Source organism: Drepanopeziza brunnea (assembly GCF_022702325.1).
Source record: "Drepanopeziza brunnea f. sp. 'multigermtubi' strain 214-2 chromosome Unknown ctg12, whole genome shotgun sequence".
Taxonomy (NCBI): Eukaryota; Fungi; Ascomycota; class Leotiomycetes; order Helotiales; family Drepanopezizaceae; genus Drepanopeziza; species Drepanopeziza brunnea.
In genome coordinates, this window is record NW_027094075.1 from 31,947 (window position 1) to 51,921 (window position 19,975).

At 52.3% G+C, this 19,975-nt stretch overlaps 7 protein-coding genes across 7 annotated transcripts; 3 read left to right on the forward strand and 4 right to left on the reverse strand.

Annotated features, from left to right (window-relative positions):
* Positions 1–627: 627 nt before the first annotated feature.
* L3040_006787 (uncharacterized protein) lies at positions 628–4,587 on the reverse strand (the record flags this gene model as incomplete). The annotated part of the gene is made up of 3 exons (XM_066156034.1): positions 628–2,047; positions 2,105–3,256; positions 3,422–4,587. The coding sequence occupies 3 exons, from the start codon at positions 4,585–4,587 to the stop codon at positions 628–630; spliced, it is 3,738 nt and encodes a 1,245-aa protein (XP_066010853.1).
* Positions 4,588–5,623: 1,036 nt separating this feature from the next.
* Positions 5,624–7,243, forward strand: L3040_006788 (uncharacterized protein; the record flags this gene model as incomplete). Its single annotated transcript, XM_007290491.2, has 3 exons — positions 5,624–5,753; positions 5,855–6,334; positions 6,429–7,243. The coding sequence occupies 3 exons, from the start codon at positions 5,624–5,626 to the stop codon at positions 7,241–7,243; spliced, it is 1,425 nt and encodes a 474-aa protein (XP_007290553.2).
* A 979-nt stretch (positions 7,244–8,222) lies between these two features.
* On the reverse strand, positions 8,223–11,199 carry L3040_006789 (uncharacterized protein; the record flags this gene model as incomplete). The annotated part of the gene is made up of 6 exons (XM_066156035.1): positions 8,223–8,362; positions 8,441–8,794; positions 8,856–9,984; positions 10,069–10,082; positions 10,476–10,772; positions 10,842–11,199. The coding sequence occupies 6 exons, from the start codon at positions 11,197–11,199 to the stop codon at positions 8,223–8,225; spliced, it is 2,292 nt and encodes a 763-aa protein (XP_066010854.1).
* Positions 11,200–12,995: 1,796 nt separating this feature from the next.
* L3040_006790 (uncharacterized protein) lies at positions 12,996–13,763 on the forward strand (the record flags this gene model as incomplete). Its single annotated transcript, XM_007290489.1, has 1 exon — positions 12,996–13,763. One exon carries the CDS (start codon positions 12,996–12,998, stop codon positions 13,761–13,763), a length of 768 nt encoding a protein of 255 aa, XP_007290551.1.
* A 142-nt stretch (positions 13,764–13,905) lies between these two features.
* Positions 13,906–14,865, reverse strand: L3040_006791 (uncharacterized protein; the record flags this gene model as incomplete). The annotated part of the gene is made up of 3 exons (XM_066156036.1): positions 13,906–14,578; positions 14,634–14,682; positions 14,754–14,865. The coding sequence occupies 3 exons, from the start codon at positions 14,863–14,865 to the stop codon at positions 13,906–13,908; spliced, it is 834 nt and encodes a 277-aa protein (XP_066010855.1).
* A 164-nt stretch (positions 14,866–15,029) lies between these two features.
* L3040_006792 (uncharacterized protein) lies at positions 15,030–16,507 on the reverse strand (the record flags this gene model as incomplete). The annotated part of the gene is made up of 5 exons (XM_066156037.1): positions 15,030–15,194; positions 15,272–15,291; positions 15,342–15,672; positions 15,778–16,325; positions 16,378–16,507. The coding sequence occupies 5 exons, from the start codon at positions 16,505–16,507 to the stop codon at positions 15,030–15,032; spliced, it is 1,194 nt and encodes a 397-aa protein (XP_066010856.1).
* A 602-nt stretch (positions 16,508–17,109) lies between these two features.
* L3040_006793 (uncharacterized protein) lies at positions 17,110–18,473 on the forward strand (the record flags this gene model as incomplete). Its single annotated transcript, XM_066156038.1, has 5 exons — positions 17,110–17,118; positions 17,171–17,281; positions 17,332–18,046; positions 18,095–18,406; positions 18,463–18,473. 5 exons carry the CDS (start codon positions 17,110–17,112, stop codon positions 18,471–18,473), a joined length of 1,158 nt encoding a protein of 385 aa, XP_066010857.1.
* Between the last annotated feature and the right edge of the window lie 1,502 nt (positions 18,474–19,975).

Here is a 19,975-nt window from a genome sequence, read left to right on the forward strand (position 1 = left end):
CGCTCAGCGATACAAAGCGAAGGACCGTAAAGGTATTGCTCGATTAAGCTAGTTTCCAAAGTGGGTCGGAAAAATTAACCGCTGTACCGGTACCTCCGTATAAACCCTAAGGAGAAAAAAAAAATCGATAAAATACCATCTCCATCTTTCTAAATCCGCAGCAAAATCTACAAATACAGACCCATCACCTGTTCACGTCCTGATAAGCTAAACACGTAATATACATGTATTCGAATTCATCATGACTTTCTTGGAAATTGAAAGTCCCGGTTCGCAAACTTGTTCAGAACGCTGAGTCGTGGACACGGAGAAAATTTGAACGGGAAAGATAATGGAACGATTACAATCACTCCGGCTCTTTTGCTCGCTTCAGAAACGACTAGAGTCCTTTCATTTTGTTTCTTTAACCGGTTACATAGACAATTACAATAAAGCAATAATTGCAACGGATCTTTCCATTACAGGACTAGTAATCTACATAAGAAGTATGAGCGTAAAATGTGCTGAAGACGACTGTCCTCTGATCTACATTCGGACCAGTAACGATCATCTGATCAACAAATAAACCATTGTCTCCGAATACGGGTGAACACATTCGCTTTTCTTTTAGCTCTTCTAAAATATAAATCAAATGGGTATACTTCTCCCACTCCCTCCCTTGCCATCCAATCCAAACGCCAGTATAGCCGCAGCCGTACTCTCCTTCTCGCTTTTGCTGTTCGGTTCGAGAGCTGCGGCGGTGGTGGCGGCGGTGGCGGCGGCAGCGTCAGATTCGGCTGCGGTTTCAGAGGTAGCTCTGCTAGCCGTATTAGCGTTGATGACCATCCGCTCCGCGATCCGCTCGATTGTCGTCTGCTGGTCTGCAACACGAGTGCCGGCTCGAGACCGTGCCGGAACCTCGGTAGGCTGCTCAGAAACTCCAGCCGGAAGCGACGCATCCGCCTCAACAGACTTCTCTTTCACTTCCCCTATAGGCCCCTTCCACCAACTCTTGGTCCCGATACCTTTGAAGCCGCCACCTCTCAAATAACTCTCTTCAAAATCCCCACTTCTCTTCGTGGACCCAAGGCCTCGCTGCAGGAATACATCATCTGCCTCTTCGTCCTCGAGTTCTTGAGCATTGAGTTGCTCCGCAAATATTTTGTTCCTTCCAAATCCTCTCTTTGCCCCTTGCCCATCGGTACTCTTCACCCATTTCATACTGAGAATCATATAGCTCAATCCATCGTGAACACTTCTGTGTCCCTCTCGCATAAAACCCCATTCACGGCTCTTGATGCCAAACCGGGTAATGCTTCCGTAATTCTCGAGAGCCGGCAGGATGACAATAGTGACGTGACAATCGCGGTTCTTGGGGACCTCCATCGGCCCCGTCGCAGGCGGCTTAGTGAGCGGCCTGTCGATATCGATTATTTTTCGGACCTCGCCTGTCGGATTGGGGTCATCAATCTCCAAGCCAAGATACTTTGTATCTACATCCTCCGACCACGCACCACGGAACCAGCCCTGATGAATACACGCTGCTATAATATCAGAATCATCCGTATAGATATCCGTGCCCCAGACTGCTTTCCTCCGTGTAATCTCTTCTCGGCTAATGTGGTCGAGATGAATACGCGGGACTTTGACGGTGTATATACTGTTTAGATGGCGTTCGAACCTGGGAATCGCTTGGGGGGTGCTGGCGAAGCCTCTTGTCGAAGAGTGATCCCGTCTTCCGGGGCCAGTTCCCGGCGTCAGGGTAGACGCGTAGTACCCGTGACCTAGGTTTTTGCGCGGGAGGTGCGCAACCGAGTCGAGAACAGCCTGGTTCCGAATCGTCGTCTTCGGGACGGGGATGATGGATTGTGATTTGGCGGAGACGTGGTGGTGGTGGTGGTGCTGTCCTGATCTTGGGACGTGGTGATGGTGGGTGGTAGTTGCTTTGGCATCGAGCGTAGGTGGCGAAGGAATTGCCTGACCTCTGGCAACCTTGAAAGGAGTCACACTGGACTGTGACGGCGGAGACCCTCTCTCGAGTGCGTCTGTGCGATGATGATGGTGGTGGCTCAATCAAAGGCTCCGTTAGCCACATTTCAACAATTTTGAGAAAGGGGCCACTTACTGGTGATGGTGATGGTGATGCCCGGTATGGGAAGTCTTGGCTCGTTTTCCTCGCCCATTACCACTTGGGGTGGCTCTCCCCGTACTACTCTCATCGTCGCCCTTACCGTCTTGCTCCTTCAGGATATCGTTCAGCTTGCGCCGGCGCCCACCTCGAGATGAGGACCGCGCAAGCTTGGGTCCACTATTGTCAACCGGAGAGTCTTGCAGGGCCTCCAACTCCTCCCGACGAAGCTGCGCTCCAGGGTTTGAGAATGGCATTATGCCTTGGGGACCTGCCGGGACCGGGCTGGGGACGCCCACTCCGCTTCCAATGCCTGAGAACATCTTCCCGAATTCGTTCTTGATGTTGGGCTCACTGCCCGGACCATTGAGCTGGCCCTGGACACCCTGGACGGCCTGTGGGAGTGGCGACGCGCGACCTCTCCGATGCAGCTCTTGCACGCTGAGGAAGTTTCGCTGTTGTTGCAGTTGCTGAGAGTCTTCGGCTGGCCTTCGCTGGGGCGACTCGTGGGGTTGGTATTGGGGAGTCGGTGGAGGTCCCCCATATTGTTGGAGGTGCTGCTGCTGCTGCTGCTGCTGCTGCTGCTGCTGGGCTTGTTGTTGTTGTTGTTGCTGCTGCTGCTGCTGCTGCTGCTGCTGCTGCTGGGCTTGTTGTTGTTGTTGTTGTTGCTGCTGTTGCTGCTGCTGCTGCTGGGCTTGTTGTTGTTGTTGTTGCTGCTGTTGGGCTTGTTGATGCTGAGCTTGCTGCTGAGCTGCTAGCTGAGCCTGCTGATGAGCTTGGGCAACTCGGAGCCTTTCCTGCAGCGAGACAGAAGCTTCGTACTGCGAGGTCGGCGGGGGATTCTGTTGCAATGATGAACTGGGCGGTGGGGCCGGGCCATATCGCTGCTCCGTTGGGGCGTATGCGGGAGGTCCTGAATATTGGGGGGCCGTAGTCCCCGGGTACTCGTATCGTGGTCTTTCAGGGGGTCCGGCAGGATCGTACTCCTGCCTGGCTGGTGGTTGCTCATATTTTGGCCGATTCCAGCCATGTTGCTCTCTCGTCGACTCGGAGGGACGGCTGTATGCGGCTTGCTGCGCACTCCGCTGCGCAACTTGATGGGCGTACTCTCTCTGCATGTTCTCATGCTCGGCTCTGTCGCGCTGTTCCCTTTCTCTTTGTATCGCCATGTCGCGTTCTCGATCCCTCTCCCTCTCCCTTTCTCTCTCCCTCTCCATCCGTTCTCGTTCCACCATTCGATCCCTCTCGACCCGTTCCCTTTCTCGCTGTATCGCAGCCTCTCGGTCCTGTCTCTCCCTCTCCGCATAGCCATACGCAGGATGCCTCTCTTCGAACGGGGGCCGACCGTAGGGAGGCTCTCTGCCATGCGGCTCCGGTATCCGAGGCCCACTCTCCACTCTCCTCCCGAACGGTCCGTCGGTATGTATCGGTCGAGGATTGTCGGGCACGCGCGGTGGCGGCCCATGGGTGGTGTATACGGCTGGCTGGCTGCTTGGTCGTGGGGGGGGAACACTCGGATTTGGCACACGGGCCACCTCTCTCCTATCCTCCACCGGCGGCACCCTCTCGGGTAGCCTCGGACCATATCCCTGGTGCGGCGTGCTATATTTCCTGCCGTCGGGCGTCGAATATTGATGGTTCATATTTGTTGGCGAACCCGCAGAGTTTGCTCGATGATCCCGAGGCTCGTATAGTCGCGGATGTTCAGGGGTCTGGGGTCTACGGAACGGAGCATAATCCGGCCCAGCTGTGCTAACTCGAGGCGAAGTAAAGCCGTGAAATCCTGGCTTGGTGGGAGCAGCAGCAGTGGCAACGGGCGAAGTGTAATGAGACGGAGGTGCTTCTCGCGCAGGCTGAGATCCCCCCAGCATTGACCTAATCGACATACTGCTGCTGCTGCCTCCGGTGCTTGGCGGGCGGTTTATCGGATTGAGCGGAGGTAGCGAGGGAAGCTCGCGCGTACCGTATGCTGAAGGGGGCGGGCCTCCTCCGCCCATCCCTGGGGGGGCAGGAGGCCCAGCTGCTCGCGGCGGCCCGTAACTGTGGTGTGAAGGAGGCTGAGGAGCTTGCTGCTGGGGCGACGAGGGCGGCGGCATATTACTTCGATTCACGGGAGGCCCATGGCCGATAGAGGGAGTACTCTGGTGTCTCTGATGTCCTTGAGCCTGCGAATGTGCCTGTGCCTGTGCCTGTGACGGTGTCTGGGGCTGCCCTGCCATCGGAGACGCATCCTGGCCGTAATTCCTCTGCTGGTTGTGGTTGTGGTTATTATGGTTATGGTTGTAGAAGGGCGGATCGGACGGCCGTCGCTGGCGTTCTGCGTACGAAGGCGCCGCGGGAGGTGGATGCGCGGAGGGAGGAGGAGGAGGAGGAGGAGGAGGAGGGAACGGCGCCTGGTTTGCAGAGGGGGGGAAGGGCGTGCGGCCGTACGGCGACGCGGTATTCCGCGTGAAGGGGTGCTGAGGCGGTCTCGGATCCATGTTGGTGCAATGCGATGTGATGTTTTGGATGTTGCGGTGGGCGTCGTGGTGATGGTGATGCGAATATTTCGGGAGTGGCCGTGGCAGTGGCAGCTGTCTAAGCCGCGCGCACGCGCGTGTCTTTCTGATATCCCTCTTCCTCGCTCCAGCTCAAGTCAGTGAATATCTATCTTGATATTTATCAATCCGTATATTTATAGTGAAGCTCGTCGGCGGCGACCTGACGGCGGGGGGGTTGTAGGAGGGCGGGAACGGCAGCGGGTTTTGTCCCGCGAAGCCACGCAGGCCGGCCCAGCAAACAGATGCGTCCGTCTATCGGTATTTGTTGAATCGTGTGTGTGGAGTCGTGACGTACCAGAAGGAGGCGAGTATCGAGGGTCTGGTGAGGGTATTCGCAGATATGGCGACGGTAAGGTGCGGGCGATGAGGGGATGCAGGGCAAGGCAGGGCGACGTCAATAGAGAGAGATGGGTGAAAGGGTCGAGAGATGATGGCGTTGGAGATGGAGCTGGACATGGGAGCTGGAGATGATGGGGGGTGGAGTGGAGATGCAGATGCCGCTGGGAGTTTGCCAGCCAAAGAAGCAACGCAGAGGCCCAATCCGATGGAGCGCCAAGGCCGCCAAGAGCGCCCAGCCCATTCTCACGAGGGAGAACTGGGATCGCGGAGTCAGCAAGGCCGCGCTAGTAGGGATTGGCAGGGCGGTAACCCCTGCCCAAGGAATCCCCACATCCCTATCTGGCGTCAAAACCTCAAGGTCCAAACGTCACTCGAGCTGCAGGGAAATCCCATTGTGGATACCACCGTCGACGTTGTACGGAAGTCAGCCCCGGTCCGGTCCGGGTCGAGAGCCGAGGGCGGCGCCGCGGCCGTGGCCGGGGCCGAGGCCGAGGCCGATCGACTGTCGAAATACAGTACCGGTAGCTTCACCCCTCATTCGGAGAGTTATCAGCCACCACCATCGCCAACTGCCCGACGTTAATAAATACAACAACAACAATAACTACCCACCACCCACCGCCCAACACCCATCATCATGCCCAGGTCGCCGTCCCTGCTTCCTCTGCCCGGATCGCCAGGATCGTCGTGGGCCATGTACAGATCTCGCCTCACGGCCCTGTTCCAGGGCGCAGATGCGTCGGTGGCCGTCGCATTCTGGCTCTTCGGTACATACATTCGTCCCTCATCCTGATCGACGAGATGCTCACATCCTCTCTCTCTTGAATCTACTCGCACATCATCACATCGACTAACTGTTCCAGCTCAGGCCTCATCAACAACGTCAGCTATGTGATCATCCTGTCCGCCGCCCTCGACCTCGTCGGCCCGTCCGTTCCCAAGGGCGTCGTCCTCCTCGCCGATGTCCTCCCCTCGTTCCTCACCAAGCTCATCGCGCCCTACTTCATCCACGCCGTCCCATACTCCCTGCGCATCATCCTCATGTGCAGCCTGTCTGCCGCAGGAATGTTCCTGATCGCGCTCAGCCCGTCCGTCCTGGCCGGAGGCTCCATTGGGGTCAAGCTGTTCGGCGTGGCTCTGGCGTCGTTGTCCAGCGGTGCCGGAGAACTGAGCCTGTTGGGCTTGACACATTACTATGGCCCGTTGTCGCTGGCCGCCTGGGGATCGGGAACGGGGGGCGCAGGACTGGTTGGGGCTGGCCTCTATGTTCTGTTGACGAATACCCTGGGCTTGAGTGTGAGGAACAGCTTGTTGGCGTGTGCCTTCTTGCCCTTCATAATGCCACTGGGTAAGTCTGCCCTGTTCATCGAGATTCCGTGACCTGGGCGTCTATTACACACACGCATATACATAATACATATATCTACTAACTCCCAATCTAGCATTCTTCCTCATCCTCCCCCAATCGCCTCTCCGTAGGGCCAACTCCAAAGGCTACACGGCAATTCCGCGAATCTCCATCGACGACGAAGACATCTCATCCCTCCCCACCTCGTCCGCGGCCGATGCCCTCCTCTCACCGGGCCCTCCCTCGACCGTCGCAGAAGCCTACACATCCCACTCACAGCCTTCGTCCCGCCAATCCTCCCGCTCATCATCTCCACCTCCCAGCCACTCGGACTCAAAATCCTCTTCTCTCTTCAAGCAAAACTTCGCTCGCACGGGCAAGCTCTTCTTCCCCTATATGTTGCCCTTGTTGCTGGTCTACATTGCAGAATACACTATCAACCAAGGCGTCTCGCCCACCCTCCTCTTCCCCAAGCAAGAAACGCCTTTCTCAACCTACCGCTCCTTCTACCCGCTCTACGCCTTCCTCTACCAACTCGGCGTCTTCATATCACGCTCTTCCACACCATTCTTCCGCCTCCATAACCTCTACACGCCCTCTCTCCTGCAAGTTCTCAACTTGGTCCTCCTGCTCTCGCACTCCATCTACTTCTTCATACCCTCCGTTTGGTTCATCTTCCTGATCATCTTCTGGGAGGGTCTGCTAGGCGGCGCGGTCTACGTGAACACCTTTGCGGAGATCATGGAGAACGTGCCTAGCAAGGATCGAGAGTTTAGTCTGGGAGCGACGAGCGTGAGTGATAGCGGGGGGATATGCATTGCCAGTCTCGTCAGCATGGCGATCGAGGGCAGGCTTTGCGACGCGAATATTGCACGGGGGAGGCCGTGGTGCAGGGACGTGGATTTGTGAGAGAGAAAAAAAGAAAAAAGGCAAAGGGGGGTGGGAGAATGCTCTGGTATGTATTTTTAAATATTAGTTTTGATGTTTTCTGGGCAGCTAGGCGTCAGTCGGTCGATTAATATCGGAGTTGGATCCGGAGTAGGGAGTAAGTGTATACTTCAGAGGTCCTTTTGCAAGCGCGTAGATACCATGTCATTGATAGAATCTTCCTCTTGTCTTATTCTCCTTATCCGAAGCTCTTGTTTGAGATTTCGTCAAATTGAGCAGAGGAAAACAGAGTCCTAGCCGTTTATCAATTCGGCGGCAGCACTTTGACCGTGACGGGTGACTATCAATCTCTAACAGCGTCCCGACCCCTTTCTTCTTTAGATAGCCTTAGATCTCTATTCTAAATAAAAAGGGGTTTTTCTTTCGTTTTTTTCTTCTTCTTTTCTTTAAGGAAGGCGGTGGAGTTATTTTAAAAAAAACGGGAGAAAAAAGGGAGTGGGGGAAAGGGTGAAGGGCATATGGGGGCTAAAACTCAACTGGACGCCTATTTACTATTTTTTCTATAAACCTCATTGAATAGGTTATATAGATGTAAGGGTGGGGTTTATCAGCATAAAGCGGATTTGATATTATAATTACGGATGTTAGAGGCTTGAGTCGGATGTTTAACGATTGAGGCCAGAGTACTGGGGGTAGAGAAGGGGGATATGAAGGGGTTAGTGGCGCCGGATCGAGGAGAGGCGAAGGTTGGGTTAGGTTAGGTATCGAAAGAAAAGAGAGAATGCGAAAGGAGAAGGAAAATCGGGTCTTTTGACTTTCCTAGAAATGATTTATTTATTCTGATTTGGATTCTTGGAGTTAGGCGAGGATTTATCTTGGCGATGTAGCGTTGATCTCTTGAATGTTTCTCGTGTACAGAGTGCTCCAAGATCAGAAAACGTTGGATACTAACACGCCTACTACCTGTGTGGGGAGCCCCAATTCTGCGATCGATCGCACCTCAGAACACCTCGTCGTCAGAGTCTCCGTCGGCGTCGAGGTTCGAGTCCCAACTCATCTCCGAATCACCATCCTCATCCCAGAACCCCTTCTCTCCAGCCGCCTGGCGCTTCAACTCCTCCGCAAGTCTGATAGCCGCCCCTGGGACCCATTAGCCACTTCTGAAAAGAATGGTGTGGTGCGTGTGCGTGCGGGAAAGTGAGGCCATGGATGACTTACAGTATGCCTCTGACTCGGCCTTGGTGAAGATTGCAATGCCGGGCCAGTCGCCAGCAGCCAGGAACAGTTCGGGGAGTGGCTCCCCAGCAGACGTTGTCATGCCCGACAAGGCTTTCTGGATGTTCGACTCGAGGGCAGGGTATTCGCGGGCGAGAACGGTCATGTTCCTGTCGCTGTCTGGTGTGTATGGGGCGTCTCCGAGGAAGAACGCGAACTCGGGAATCATGACGGTGATGCTCTTCAACGCCTTGAAGCGGCCGAGTCTCTCCGCGAAGTTGATGTGTGCCGTATCGATAGTTCTGGAGCTGAATGCGATTCTTTGGACGTCCCACAAGCTGGAGTTCTCCATGTGACCTGTTTTGAAGCTTTAGCTTCGCTCTCTGTACCAGTCAGGAGGGAAGGGGGGAGCGCATACTCTCGGCGTGAAGGTAGAATGTGTCAACGGTCTTGTCCATGTAGAAGCGAGTGACACCAGTCTGAACGCTCAGGGTCTCTACGATCTCGTACTTAGCATGGCTGCATAGAGCGGGTTTGTCTCCCCTGAGCTCGTTGCGGGCCTCCCGGCAGATTTGAAGGACGGCTGGGCCGAAGATGGTTCGAAGACCTCCTACTCTCTCATACTTCTGGATCTTTCCCAGGCGTGGGATCTTCCTGATCAGACCTGGGCTGGGCTCCATGAGGCAAAAGATCATCAGCCGAAGCTCGAGGGGGAGTCTGGGGAAGGGCGTAAACTTGTCGAGGGTCGGAGGGGGACCAGCGGGGGATTCAGCACTGAGAGAGCCAATTGTGATATTTGTAGACAAAACAGCTTGACGTGGGGCCATAGTGACGATATCAGACTTGGGGAGATCGGAGTCAACTGTCGTCGCCAGAGACAATAGCGGTGGGCATTTCCTGAAACCCTGAAGCGGCTCACTGGCCTGAACATCCAAGAATGGCGAGAATGAAGTAGCATAGTGAACGAAAAGGTTTTGAGAGGCCAAGATGCCAGCGTTGTTAGAGGAGTTGGGGGTTATAATCATTGCCGTCGCGGCTTCCGTGGTTGCCAAGCACACCGGAAGGACCTGGCTGACCGTTGTGAATGTCTTGTCTCTCTTGAAATTTCCATATGAAGGAGAGAATGCTGCAGCTCCAAAGTATATGGCACTTGGGGCGAAAGCAGAGGGATTGTGTCCATGGAAAGTAGAGGCTGCAGCCACAGGGGCGGATGGCGAGAGCAACGGTAAGGTCTTCTTAAAGTCCGGCTTCGATCCAATCGGGCTGATGCTCAGAGCAGGGGATATTGAGGTTGCGATACCGGCTCCCAAGAAGGAGGTGTTCGAGTTGAAAGCCGACGCGTGATTACCGTAGGGCGTAGAGGCTGCGGCCATTGTCGTAGCTAGTGAGAGCGAAGGCTCGGCCTTCTTGGAATCGAGCGAGGGCCCATTGGTGATGCTGCTAAGCACGGGAGAGGACGACATGTTGCCTAATGAAGAGGTTTTCGGTCGAAATGTTTTCGGTGCGCGAAGAATGCTCAGCAAGATGGAGACCCGGATTTCAAAAGTCTAGAAAATAAGGAAAAGGAGGAAAAACAATGTGGGTCGGCTAAGCGAGTCCGGGAGCCGGATTAATTTTGAGTAAACAATCACCACTGCATGTATAACTGGGACAAGTCAGCACTCAGCATCTCAGTGCTGTTGTGAATCAATCTATAGTTATGACACATCGAGTTCGCTTTCGGATCACTTGAGAACTTGTTCGTTCTTGAAAGAAGTCTCGACTATAGAGTGGTCATCGTCAATAAATAGGTAAACCTCGCAAGTTTTAGAAATTTGCTGCTAATTGACCGCATTTGATTGTCCTCCGCACGATGCGACCATTTTTTCTGTGCTATATTAATTTCCCGCTCTCGCAAGTATATTCCCGATAATTCCCCTCAGATTCAGCCATCAGCTGGGTGCAATTATCGCTGTCTCTAGACATGGTCGACAAAGCTTCTATTCCCAGCAGGTAAGCGACTACATTATCAAGAATATCTGACCGAGAGGATACGTACTGCTAAGTATTTGATCTTGCAGGCCAAACGTGACGATTACGGTCTTCACTACCGGTTGTGCAGTCCATTCAGGAAATCTCTCTTGTGTTGCTTGCAATTCCGCCTCAACCTTCCCCCTGATAAGATCCATTTCTTTGGTTTCGGCATCTCTCTTCTTCAGAGCTAGGACCAACGTCAACGACTCCAGCAGATTAAACCTTCGAAGTTGGAGGGCAAGAAACTTTGGCCCGATTTGGTCGAATGGGATAGCAACCGTGATGTGTCGCATCGTGTAGATGGCCATGCAGGAAAGAGCCTCTGAGGGAGACATATCAGCAAAGCTCCCAAATGACTAGAGTAAGATACTGGAAGAGAGGGCCGGCTTACCGAGCTCTTGCAGAAACAGGTTATCTCGGTTCAGGCGGACGTAGACAGGCTTACTGAGTGAAGTCATTCGTTTTACGAGGGTATAGGTTTGGTGAATGGTGGTATTGGCGCCGCCTCTCACCAGGAACTCATTTCGAGACTCGCGGTAGAGATGCAGCACAATGGGGGGCTTGTAGCTGTGGATCCTCATAACGCGAATGCGTTTGCCGGAAGTTCCCGTGTTGTAGCGGCATGGGAAGATGTAGCATGGTTCCAAGTCTTCTATGAAGCCATAGATCTTGTCTCGAATCTCAGTCGGAAGCTTTGTGAACATTTTGAACTCCTGCAGGTTCTTCTTCGGGTCAATCTTGATTTGCATCGAGGCGCAGGCTCTTGGCTTGATCCAAGTTAAACTCTTCGCAGTTGTGTTATCGGTGTTGCGTGGTGGGCCTCCTCTAGGATTCGAGGGAGGCTACGCTTTGAGAGGAGCTCTGAACACAGTGAGGTCAGCAATTGCCTTTTCCTGAAATATCTTAGAGGAGAAGAAAGGAAAAGAAGGATGAGATATTATCCCCCGTTAATTACCATAGAGCAAGTCCGAGTCGATAACACTCCGCATTTCCTCCATCCCGTCCAAAGGTAGCCGAGCAGCCAGAATGGCCTGCGGATTGTTTGCAATCAGAGCATCCATTGTTCGCTACCAGCCCAGAGTTGATAAGGAAGCTGATGGGGGTGAAGAGTCTACAAGGAAGCGAGACTTCAGCGTTGGAAGTGGGTCATGCTCTCTGGGTGACATTCGGCAAGCTCGTAAGCATCGAAGCCAACGACGAGCATTGCGCCAGCACAGAAGCTGAATTTTCGACTGGCTAGAATAAGCTGGACACGGATGGGAGATTGGAAATGTCTTCCTTATTTCTCGCTAGGTCTGGTATCAATGCTGTCATTATGGTAGATGTAGCGCTGGTTGCTGAGACGGATGTCTATAGGATAAGACGAAACCAGGATCACATAGTCCTTGGTACCAGCCGTTTCTTCAGCGTAATATTCTGCCAAAGTCTTGTCAAGAGTAACAGGCAAGACGACGAGAAGCCATAAAGACTGCCTGGGCTCGGTACAATCAGAACGAGAATTACCTTGGTCTTGACATGTCTTCCTGGAGCAACCTTGAAGTAGTATGGACTACATCCTTTGAATCATATAAATTATAAGGAGCATTTAAACGAGATAGATATTTCATATTCAATAATACCGTTAGTTGGTCTCAAAGCTAGTCTAATCCTATAGACATGGGTTTTGTAAGCAGACATTCCTACCCCCTGATCCGCATATCCCCTCCACTGTCAAGTGAACATTCGTCACTAAGAATATTCAAGCGACATTGAGACAGAAGAAGGAAATACAGATTAGAACATTACAAACTCTAGAGTCTACAAGATTTTGCTAGCTGGGCTGGAGACCGCAAGGAAGTCTGGCTTACAAGCCTTTGTTTATTATGTCGATTAAGCGAGTCGACGCATCGGGAAAAAAGAAAAAGAAGAAAAAAAACCCCCCCCAGATCTGATAAGGCAGGTACCTATAGAGCGAATCCAATTCAGAAGCATGCCAGCTTATAATTCTCACGCTATCTACTAAATATATACCTAGGAGATCGGAAATTTAAATGAAATACATTTCAGAAGCAAGGGTGGTCCTGGCTTTGGCCTAGCAGCCAATGTCACCTCCCAAGTCGAGATGGCGCAGTCGTAGGATATAGCAATCGTACCGCAATATTTCCTCTTTAAATTCAAAAAAAAAAAAAAAAAAGAGTTCGGGTCATTGCAGTTTCGACATCGATGAACAGCTCACACAAAAACTGCAGCACGAGGACATACACGTGACGCACCAGAAATTGAACTGGGGTTTGAGATCGAATAAATTCAATGTTTCTGGTTGAAGCAAAATATAGTCCCTTTTTGCTTAAAAAAAATAAAAAATTCGCAAGACAGAGAGATTCAAATCAAAGCCGAGCTAGTGGATAGATTCCGTGAGAGCGGGAAGCACTCCTTCTCGGGAAGCTACAGCGGAAGCAAGATTTCACTTCGGTTGGACATACTAGGCGAACCAATCTACATCTTTCACCTTCACCTAATAGAAAATTTCCTCCCGCTGAGAAAACATCAGCATAGAGGGAGCACAATGGAGTTCCCGTACGGCCCCGGCTACGACCAGTACGGCCGCACCATCGGCCTTCGACGCCGTTCCAGCACTTCCCATGTCGCCCTCCCAGCATTTCACGCTCCCTCCGCCGCCATCTCTGTCCCAGCTGCCCGAAGACTGACACTTAGAGGCATACCTACTCCATTCACAGACGCCGCTGAGGTAAGCTCACCCGTCTCCATTCCCTTATTAGCAAGCTCGGCCTCCAACCTCACACCGCAGTCCTACTTCCTCAACACCCCCTTCGCCCCCGCAACATTCAGAGCCTGGATCCTGACAAGCCGCTCCACTGCCATCGCCGCGTCCTACGCCCCTTCTACTGCCAGCCTACCCGCTACCAAAGCCAAGAGAATCATCTTCGAGCTGCTCGACGCCGCCACCGAGGAGAACCTGGATCGCATAAAAGATATTGAGACCGCTGTAAAGTTGCTGAATGAGCTGGATATCTGGTGGACAATGAAGCCAACTCGTGAGGAGATCGAGGCGGCGAGGTTTCCAGGTAAAGGGGAGCGTGCGGCAGTGAGAAAGGCTGAACAGAAGCGCAAGAAACGTGAGCGAGTGGAAGCGGAGCAAGCAGAAGCCAAGGCAAGGAAAGTGGAGGAGAAAGAAATGGCAAGAAGGCAAAGAGAAGTGATGGAGGCGAAGGAGGTTGCGAAATTTGAACGAGACAAAATGAGAGGGGATGAGGTATTTGAGCTGGAGAACTACATAGCTATCCGAGACCCGGAGCAAGCAAGACAGCTATAAAGAACGCATAAATGTGAGCGGTGAAGAGATGCACAGTTTTCATCATGGGCATCAACCACAGTCTGACCTCAACGTGCATTCTCCCTAGGAGTTGCCTGTCCTTGGGCATATTAATGCTCTACCGATACCTACCAGGCCAGCCCTATCTGATAATCTCCCCTTCCTTATCAATACCCTCCAATCCCTCAAGAATGTCACTTCCACCTAAAAGACCTTCGCCGCCAACGGTAGCTTTCTGCCCTGCAGTCCACACTTCGTGGAATTTGACGCTTTCGTCACTGGAGGCCACCACGATGCAGCCTTCCGTTGCAGTGCGGCTCAACCCACGGACACCTTCTCGACTTGTCTGATTCTGACTCTCGTTTGGCCCTCCAGGATATGAGATGGCATACAATGCTCGATGTTCACCTTCCCATGGGATCGCAGCGACTTGTTTGCACTCGGGCCATGAGAAAACCGCGATGCGATATGGATGCTCGGGCTGAGCGTAGCCGAAAGTGGCTGCTATTTCGCGGCGGGTAGTGGACCATATTAACGAGGTGACTTGGGCTGCAACACTGATTGTGGCGAGGCATGTTCCGGATGTCGTGTGGAAGAAATGGATGCACTTGTCGTTGCTTCCTCCACCAGTGGCAACAAGTCCGTCACGCCAAGGACAAAAGGCGATAGCTTTGACTGCGGCCCCATGTATCCATCGATGCTTCTCGGTGCCAGACCTGATCTCTTTCACTCCGCCTCGTCCTGAAAGTGTGTGGACACGACGTATACCGTCAGCGCCTACGAAGATCTCTTCCAATGCCTCCGCCTCGTCACGACTTTTTTGAAGCACATCGTTAGTTCTGAATAGGCAGCATAAATTGTCGTTCCCACCTGTAGCGAGCAAATTGCCATCGCAGGAGAATGAAAGCCCACAAATTTGCTGTGTATGCACAGTAATTCGTGCAAGCAGAGCCATCGATCCAGACCAGCCGTTGCGAGCTACCTCCCAACTTTCAGGCCATTCGACAGAGTAATAGTAAATATTCCCAACTTCATCTCCGACGAGGAGGTCTTCGGTCTTGACTGAAATTCCGGGAGTCGTTGGGCATCGTGAAGGACGCATCGTGACTTGTGGTCGCCACGTGAGGCAAGCGATCGGGGACGGATGTTGGACTTCAAATCGAGGCAGCATGCTGTCGTACAGAGATACGAGACTAAGAGACCCATCCGATTTTCCAAAAGCGAGTATACTTTTATGCCCTTGTGTGGACGAGAACGCGAGCGATGTCAGCCATGACCCGTTTGTTGATCCGCCATTAAGAAGATGAACGCCCTGCATTTCAGACCAAGCATAAAGCATAGATCCAAGACCAACAGCAAGAGTGTGGCAGGTCTTGGAATATGCGAGAACGGAACAGTAGAAGTCGTCTCGAAGATTTGGAGCATCCAAAACTGTGACGGAGGTCAGTTAAAGAAGACACTTCTGGCGGACGAACTTATTTGAAGGGAGCCATTGGAAGAGTGCGAACTTCTTCGGAAGCTGGAGATTCTGCTCAACTCTATTAGAGGGGTGGTACTCGGCGACGTAGAGCTGCGTACTGCGACCTGATATGGCACTGACCCACTCAGTTCCTAGCCAGGCTGTCTTGAAGTCCTTCCGGGTAGGGGTTTTTCTCTCATCGGTGGTAGACCTCAGTGGGGACGTGGACGGATCACGGAACTCGAGGATTCGGCCAACACGATCGAGCTCCAATGCCTCTGCAAGCCGGCTTTCATGCCTCTCCTTGTCCTCTTGCGCTTTGGGTGTGGCGGTGAAAGACGTGGTATAAAGAGGTGCGTTTGTGCCACTCCCCAGAAGACCTCCTCGACCGTTTGACACACCACTTATGGGAGCGAGGCCACCAACCCTCCAGATAGTACCTACACTGACCTGGTGATGTCAGCATTGGTCCGAGTCGGTCAGCTGCTTATCAGAGCGCCGTCGTCCATGAGCCAATAAATATATTCGATGAGTCCGCGATTGGCGTGTACTCACTTGCCGCTCGCCATTAGTAGCAGCAGGATCTCTCTGGAAAGTAAGAACGGTTGCGCCACCACTCCCACTTCTGTTGCCTGAGAAGTTCCGCCGGGGTTCTGTGCGAGCGGCAATGGGAATTGGGGATGTCACTCTTCGGCGAGGGTTAAATGCATCTGGGCTCGCATCCTTGTGCCGAAAGAGCTTTTCATCTGTGGTCAACGCTTTAGTATCCTTGCTCGTCCGGAAACTTTCGACTGCAGACTCAAGTGTCGGCCGCCTTGGTAAAAACCTATCCGGGGATCTGAAGGAGATGGAAGAGGTCGAGTTGCCCAAAGCCTTTAGGGAAGGACGCCGACGGACGACGTTTCTGCGTGGATTGATTCGTGGCAAAGTGGCAGTAGAGTGGACCCGTTTCTCATTATCTGAAGGGCCATCGTACTGACTCGGGAGGGCCTGGCTCTCTCGAATCGGCAAAGTAGAGTGAGTTCCGCTGGCTAGCTTTGGGCTTTCAAAGTTGGGCGCGTCGGAAGATATCTTGCGGTAAGGTATGTGAAAGTGTTCGAGCACTGGCTTGTATTAGATATCAGTTGGACGGGCGTCAGACACTCGGCTGCATACCAGCGTCAAACTTTTGCTTGTCGTAGTCCAGAGTCCGAATAGCTGCTGGCCGGGGGAAATACAATGTCTCGACATCTGTGATATCAGTCTTGTAGACTCGCTTCCTGTACAAAACGCTTTCTTTCGCCATGTTGAGCACCAGAATGAATGGATGAGGAGGCTGAAGGTAGGCCGCGACGGATACTGCAGACTATCGACTCTTCTCTCTCGGAACAAAACGAAAGGACATCAAAAGAACAAAGGTGAAGTTGAAAATATACTCTCGAAAGAAGGAAAGGCAGGTCCACGAGGATAATCCAAGTCGTCTCTTGATGTTGCGGGTGGCAATGCAATGAACGTCGACCGGACTTGGGCACCGGCGAGAACCCCGGGTATAGCTGAGAAGTGGTTGAGTTGATACTTGGATGCAATTGAGAGTTACCGTGCTATTAATGTTAGTGATACTGGAGTGGTTTTGTTAGTATATCATATCCCTTCGTGTCCCGGATGATGCAGTTGCGGCACGAAGGAGAGGAAGAGACGACGACAGAGAGAGAGAGCATGGAAGGAGAGACGTCGAAGAAAATATTCTGCCGAGTCATACCAAAGTCGCTTATCCGATAACTGACTCGCGACTGCCAAGTTCCAACTTCAACCTTCAACCTCACCTGCTCCCAGCTTTACGGATCCCAACCTCAGCGCAACACCTTTGCTCAGCTCACCTCATCTCGCCTCACCAACGCAGCTCTGGACATGGCAAGCGTATGATATCTGCGCCCGTTGAAGAAGGGAGCTCTGCTGATCTCTGCGACAGCATGGTGTTTCGCGGACGGCGACGACGGGACATCGAACAGAAGAACAGCGGGTAGCAGAGCAGAGGGAGATCGCTAAGTACCAGGAGCTGGAGGACCTGATCAGAGCGAAGGTGCGCAAATAGAGGCCTCCAAGATATATATCTGCTAAACTCCGGAGAAGATTGCAGAGCGCCAGTACACCGTTGAAGTTCTTGAACTCACCTCCAAGCTCCTCAGAAAGAACCCCGAATACTACACAATATGGAACGTCCGCAGACGTTTGCTAATCTATGGGTTATTCTCCAAACCCTCGGATTCATCATCGCCCTCGACGGAGTTGCCGAGTACGTTTCTGACCGACACTACCATAACGTCTTCCGAAATGTCCTCCTCTACTACTACCGTTCCGTCCGCGGCGTCGACGGCGATCCCGCAGGCACCAAGCTCCCAGACTCTTGGGAAGAATGGTATAACTCTTGACTTGATCAAGGCTGATCTCGAATTTTTGTTTCCCATCATGCTAGAGTACCCGAAGTGCTATTGGCTGTGGAATTATCGACTGTGGTTGCTAGAGCAGGCCAACGAGCGCCTGGAACCTGATTTTGCGCGTGAGCTGTGGAAACGAGAGCTTGGATTGGTAGGAAAAATGCTGGTCAAGGATAGTAGGAACTTTCATGGGTGGGGTTATCGAAGGAAGGTAGTTTCCGAGTTGGAGAGCACCAAGTTGAATGGGAATAGTATGGTGGAATCCGAGTTCGAGTACACCACGAAGATGATATATGCACCGAAGGGGCTGTCAAACTTTTCGGCTTGGCACAGCCGAAGCAAACTGATACCGCGACTCCTTGACGAGAGGAATGCCGAAGATAGCGTTAGGAAGCAATTTTTGGATGATGGTGAGCCCCATGATCCAGGCTACCAGGATTTTTGCTGACGAGTGCCAGAATTTGATCTCATCGTCTCAGCCATGTACACAGACTCGTACCCCTACGCTCAATCCGCCTGGTTCTACTACCAATTTCTTATGACTACCCTTACCGACTCCGGGGGTCACGCCACCATTACCCCAAATTTCACGATTGACGATCGCATCGAGTATGTTGGGAAACAGCTGCTGATCTTACGAGATATGCTAGACGGCGCCGAGGACTGCAAGTGGATCTACGATGCTCTGATTGAGTATACTATGGCTCTGTGCGGTATGGAAAAACGGGAACTTCGACCTGAGGAGAAGCAAGATTGTAAGGCATGGCTAGGTGAGCTTCGGAAGCTAGATTATTTCAGGGTTGGCAGGTGGAATGACCTAGATAAGTCTCTAAGTAAGGACTAATGCAACGATACTACCAAAGATCATACGGATATTCTGCTACAGCAAAACAGCAGCATGAAAACAAAGAATGAGACGGGGCATTTTTTTGGGAGAACCCTTTCCGTCCTAAAATTGGGTCAATCCTGACAAGAGAAATCAAAATCTTGCATCTTCTCCAGCTAATACTCTCAGGCGTTGTGAGCGAATACTTGTGATGCCTAGATCGATTATCTCAGTAGGCGGAACAGTCTCCTCAGGCCATCCAGCATTTATCTCAGACCCGGTCTTTCAATGACCTTGGGTTTCGTCTGTGACCTACAGTGGCATACTTATCGGCTGATCAGCCAATGAAGCGGTCTACGATTCAATGATTGTAAGTGATTCCCGGGAGACTGGTATTGTGTTCTGTGATTCTACGGATGGCATGTGGTCCCACTACCGCGACAACGACTAGAGCCAGTCCAGCGAAGAGTATATAAGACACTCCGCCGTACTCACCTACTATATTTCTAAGCAGCAGAAGGCCTCCCCTTCCCCAAAAAAACTCAAAAATGGGTCAAAAACTACAAGGGGCCCAAGATCAAAGAACCACGTTACCACGCCCCAATATTCCAAGCAACGGCTTCAACCACCCCCGGAGCCTTTTCAGAAACCCACACATGACCCATGGTATCGGTCTCCCCCCGCCACGACCCTCGCAGCTCCAACAACCTGACGTAAGACCCAGAAACATCCAGCGGGTTCCGGACATAGCGGGCCCCTACCGAGAGCCACTTCCCGTGGTGCTACATCCCAACACAGGTGCCCATGGTCCATCTCCTAAGAATAAGTATCAATACGCCCTTTTGGAAGTACATGGAGTGGACAGAGGGTTTGAAGCCTCGTGGAAGGATAAGTGAGGCTTTGGTGACGAGGTGCTGCAAGGGGTTGGATATATGGCGGTGTTTGAAATACTGAGGGGGTGGAATAGAAGATAGGATATATGAAGAAAGAGACACGGGAAATCTTTGACTTTTTGAAGAGATACGAAACTGACATAATGATCAAATCTGAAGCCATTCCGGGTCTTGATGTTCCTCCATCCTCCGGCGTCGAGAAGTGTGAGCAAGCTTACAATGCTGCATTTGTTTACTTTACTTATGATTGATCAAATAAGCGAATCGCTCAGGGGAGATGTCTCAGAAAGTCTTCAGACAGCTGATAGCCAGCCACCACTCGTCGAGTCCAGTGCCCATATATTAAGCCATGTATAAGCAGCTAGATAGGTGATTGAGAAGGATGTTCTCCTCGATTCTACTTTCTTCCTCCTTACAATAAAAGCGGCGTCCCTGGAACACTTCAACCACTGTGATCCTAAAACTTAGTCACGTGCGAGGGGTTGTCTCAGCAAGACACCATCCTCCATTCCATCCGACACCTTCCAGAGCTCCCACGGCAGAAACCACAGTCCTACCCTGAAATCTGTAGGTACCATATCGACCATAAAATCATTATCAAGATCCTAACGTCCGGCGCC